The following is a 4,222-nucleotide window of genomic DNA, read 5'->3' on the forward strand; positions in this document are numbered from 1 at the left end:
GCTTTGACTCACTGTCGGTAGGAGTGAACCGTTTTGGTTAAGGGAGTGGTGTACTTAATTGACCACTGAGTGTATACAGTGCCTTCGGAAAGTATTCAAACCCCTTGACCTTCGACATTTTGTTACAGCCTTATTCTAAAATGGATTAAATAAATAAGAATCCTCAAATCTACACACAATACCCTATAATGACAAAGCGAGAACAGGTTAAGACTTTTGCTAAGTTATAATTTTTTTTTTTTAAACATACCTTATTTACTTAAGCATTCAGACCCTTTGCTATGAGACCCGAAATTAAGCATCCTGTTTCCATTGATCATCATTGAGCTGTTTCTACAACTTTATTGGAGTCCCCCTGTGGTAAACGCAATTGATTGGACATAATATGTAAAGGCACACACCTGTCTATATAAGGTCCCATGTCAGAGCAAAAACCAATTTGAAGGAATTGTCCGTAGAGCTCCGAGACAGGATTGGGTCGAGGCACAGATCTGGGGAAGGGTACCAAAAAATGTCTGCAGCATTGAAGGTCCCCAAAAACACAGTGGCCTCCATCATTCTTAAATGGAAGAAGTTTGTAACTACCAAGACTCTTCCTAGAGCTGGATGCCCGGCCAAACTGAGCAATCGGGGGAGAAGGGCCTTGGTCAGGGAGGTGACCAAGATCCCGATGGTTACTCTGAAAGAGTGCCAGAGTACCTCTGTGGAGATGGGAGAACCTTCCAGAAGGACAACCATCCCTGCAGCACTCCACCAATCAGGCCTTAATGGTAGAGTGGCTAGACGGAAGCCACTCCTCAGTAAAAGGCACATAACAGCCTGCTTAGAGTTTTCCAAAAGGCACATAAAGACTCTCAGACCATGAAAAACAAGATTCTCTGGTCTGCTGAAACCAAGATTGAGCTCTTTGGCCTGAATACCAAGCATAACGTCTGTGGGAAACTTAGCACCATCCCTACGGAGACGCATGCTGGTGGCAGCATCATGCTGTGGGGATCGAGGCAAAGATGAGCGGAGCAAAGTACAGAGATCCTTAATGAAAACCTGCTCCAGAGTGCTCAGGACCTCAGATGGTTTACCTTCCAACAGGACAACGAGCCTAAGCACACAACCAAGACAACACAGGAGAGGCTTCAAGACAAGTCTCTGAATGTCCTTGAGTGGCCCAGCCAGAGCCCGGACTTGAACCAGATCGAACATCTCTGGAGAGAACTGAAAATAGCTGTGCAGCAACACTCCCCATCCAACCTGACAGAGCTTGAGAGGAATTGCAGAGAAGAATGGGAGAAACTCCCCAAATACAGGTGTACCAAGCTTGTACCGTCATACCCAAGAAGACTCGAGGCTGTAATCGCTGCCAAATGTTCTTCAACAAAGCACTGAGTAAATGGTCTGAATACCTATGTAAATGTGATATTTACGTAAGTATTCTGCTCTGTCATAATGGGGTATTGTGTGTAGATAGGGTATTGTGTGTAGATGGGGGGGGGGGGGGGTTGATCAATTTGGAAAAAGTCAAAGGGGTATGAATAATTTCAGAAGGCCCCACAGCACACAGCCTCATAGTACTGTTGACAATTAACAGACACCCCATTGTAGAGGGTTGTTCATACTTTGTTGTGTGCCTGTTGTTTTTGTTGGCATAATTACCCCTAATAGAGGATAATTGTGCCCCAGGGCTGGTTGTTGTCTCTGCAACTTAGCAATAATTGCTGAGATGCTTTTATCCAATTACTCAGGCATGGGCCTTTGATTTTAATGTGCTGGAAACAAAACAATTAAAGTAGACTTGAATCCAGAGATGCAGCATTGATTTCCCAAGTTCATGAAGCACTTAAATCAAACTCTTAAGTTGAAATGCTTGTTAACACAAACTTTATGTAAGATATTATAGCAAATCATTAACATCAAAGTAATGTGTGAGTATATATCTATAGTGTATTTTATGTAACTTAACATTCTACAGGGTTGACAGCATTTCCATCATAAACACACTTCTAATTGTCAGTCACCATCACTAGCTCGATCTGTCAGAGAGTCGTTGGAGTTCACTGATATTCACCCAGACGTGATGGTGTATATACTGAATTTGTGTCTACACTAGTATAACTACACTAATGAAATCATGATGATATGCCAATCTAATTTCATTTATTTTCAGGCAACACAGATGTCCTAAAGACATCTGGGGCGGCAGGTATCCTAGTGGTTAGAGTGTTGGACTAGTAACCGAAAGGTTGCAAGATCAACTCCCTGAGCTGACAAGGTTAAAAATATGTCATTCTGCCCCTGAACAAGGCAGTTAACCCACTGTTCCTAGGCTGTCATTGAAAATAAGAATTTGTTCTTAACTAACTTGCCTAGTTAAATACAATTTTAAAAAGAGCAACAATTATACAAAGCACTTGATACCACTAAATAGAAAATGAGTGTATGACTATATCTAGCTACCCTCTGCAGGAGAAAGACAGTTTTTTTACTCCATAGAGGAAGATGTAGGGGATGATGCAGGTGTAAGAGGATCCGATGTAGCTGGCCAGCTCCAACACCAAGGAGGACGTGTGGATGTTGCTGGCCATCATCAGCAGCAGGTGGGTCACCCAGCACACCACAAACACAGTGGCCACAGCCACCACGCTCTTGGCTGCCCTCACCTGAGTACCTGAGCCTGGGCTGGGCTTAGCTGGAGGCTGAGAGGACCTCTTCAGATCGGGTGGAGCTCTGACTATGCTGTCCCCGATCTCGACCTGGTAGAGGGGGGAACTGATCGAGCTGTGTACAACTGAAGGTCCATTGTTAGGTAAAGAATTAGCTGTCCCCTTGTGAGGGTCCGAAGTCAGGCCCTGGATACGTGCCTGGTGCCTTAGCAGAGTGATCACAATCTGGATGCTAGCAAACGCTATACCAGTGATGGGGAGGGCGTTAGCGAAGGTCAGATACAACGGCTCATAGGTCTGCCTTGCAGTTTGGGAGGGAAAGAGTTCTATACAGTCATCGTGGCTCTCATTACCACTCTCCAACCGGACAAAGAATAATTGTGGAACACTGAATACCACAGCCACTGTCCAGCTGCCAGCCAGGAGACAGGCTACGAGACGGAGGCTATCCAGCTGGATCGGAGCTCCTCCGCGTTTCAGAGAGCCCACCAGCTTCTGGTGCCAGAACACACTAATAAACAAGGTGGAGAAGACACTGCTGGTCTCTGACAGGTCAGAGCAGAACTGGACCACACAGCAGTAGGCTTCCCCCAGGAACCAGTAGCCAACAAAGTCAGCCATGGTATCGGGCAGGTCCACCAGGTAGTTGGTGATGAGGTTGGAGACGGCCAGGTTGATGAAGAGGACCTCATTGGTGCGGAGACTGGACTTGGGTCCGGGGAGAGAACGGAGACAAAGCCAGTTGTTCCCCAGGATCCCGAGAAGACACATCAGCCCTCGGATGAAGGCTTCGATCCACTCCGTTGCATCCATCACGCCTGGGGCATCTATCTATGTCTGAGCCTTATCTGGCTCAACATTTATAAGGGATGTTAATATCATGCTACAGCCAGGCCCAACCCCTCAACAAATCCTTAGAGACTTAACCTCACATTTGCCATACATATCTAGTCTTCAGTTCTTGGTCAGCACCAGAGACTGGGACCAGAAACCGGCCCTGGCATTTCAAACACACCGGACCATTTTTAATTGTTGAGGCCCCCATCAACAGCCAGATAATTAAAAATAAACAAGTTAGACAGGCCCACTGGGCTAAAAATGGACCAGACCCTCTGGCATTTGCCCAAAATGACAGATGGCCAGTTCGCCCCTGCCAGAGACTTGTAGTATCCCAATACAGAAGCGAAAAACCAAACTGAACTTGGATCACTGTAAAGGAGCAGAGTTTGAATAGCCTATGTTTATGTCGTTAGAATATTCAACATTTATACATTATATACTTTTATCTGTCACTATAGAGCAACATTATTGTCCATTTCTAATGACAGATCCATTTCCATGTTGAAGCAAATAACATTTGTAATCAAGAGTATGACTATGACATGAAATACGTTTTTTTTTTATTGTAAAAATAATATTTAGCACTGAAAACATACACCACATTTGAGTCTATTCTGCTATAGTGTAGTTCACGTAAGTCCTCCTTTAAACGGAGTCCAACCAATAGACAGACTCCCGATGTTGTGTCCCAAAGCTACCTTTCCCCGGCGATAGCCCCACCTATC

The 4,222-nt window shown here is 45.0% G+C and overlaps 1 protein-coding gene across 1 annotated transcript; it reads right to left on the bottom strand.

Annotated features, from left to right (window-relative positions):
* Nucleotides 1–2,426: 2,426 nt before the first annotated feature.
* ora5 (olfactory receptor class A related 5) lies at nucleotides 2,427–3,470 on the bottom strand. Its single transcript, XM_020457626.2, has one exon. It carries the CDS (start codon nucleotides 3,468–3,470, stop codon nucleotides 2,448–2,450), a length of 1,023 nt encoding a protein of 340 aa, XP_020313215.1. The 3' UTR covers nucleotides 2,427–2,447.
* Between the last annotated feature and the right edge of the window lie 752 nt (nucleotides 3,471–4,222).

This window comes from Oncorhynchus kisutch, linkage group LG23 (assembly GCF_002021735.2).
Source record: "Oncorhynchus kisutch isolate 150728-3 linkage group LG23, Okis_V2, whole genome shotgun sequence".
In the NCBI taxonomy this organism is placed as follows: domain Eukaryota; kingdom Metazoa; phylum Chordata; class Actinopteri; order Salmoniformes; family Salmonidae; genus Oncorhynchus; species Oncorhynchus kisutch.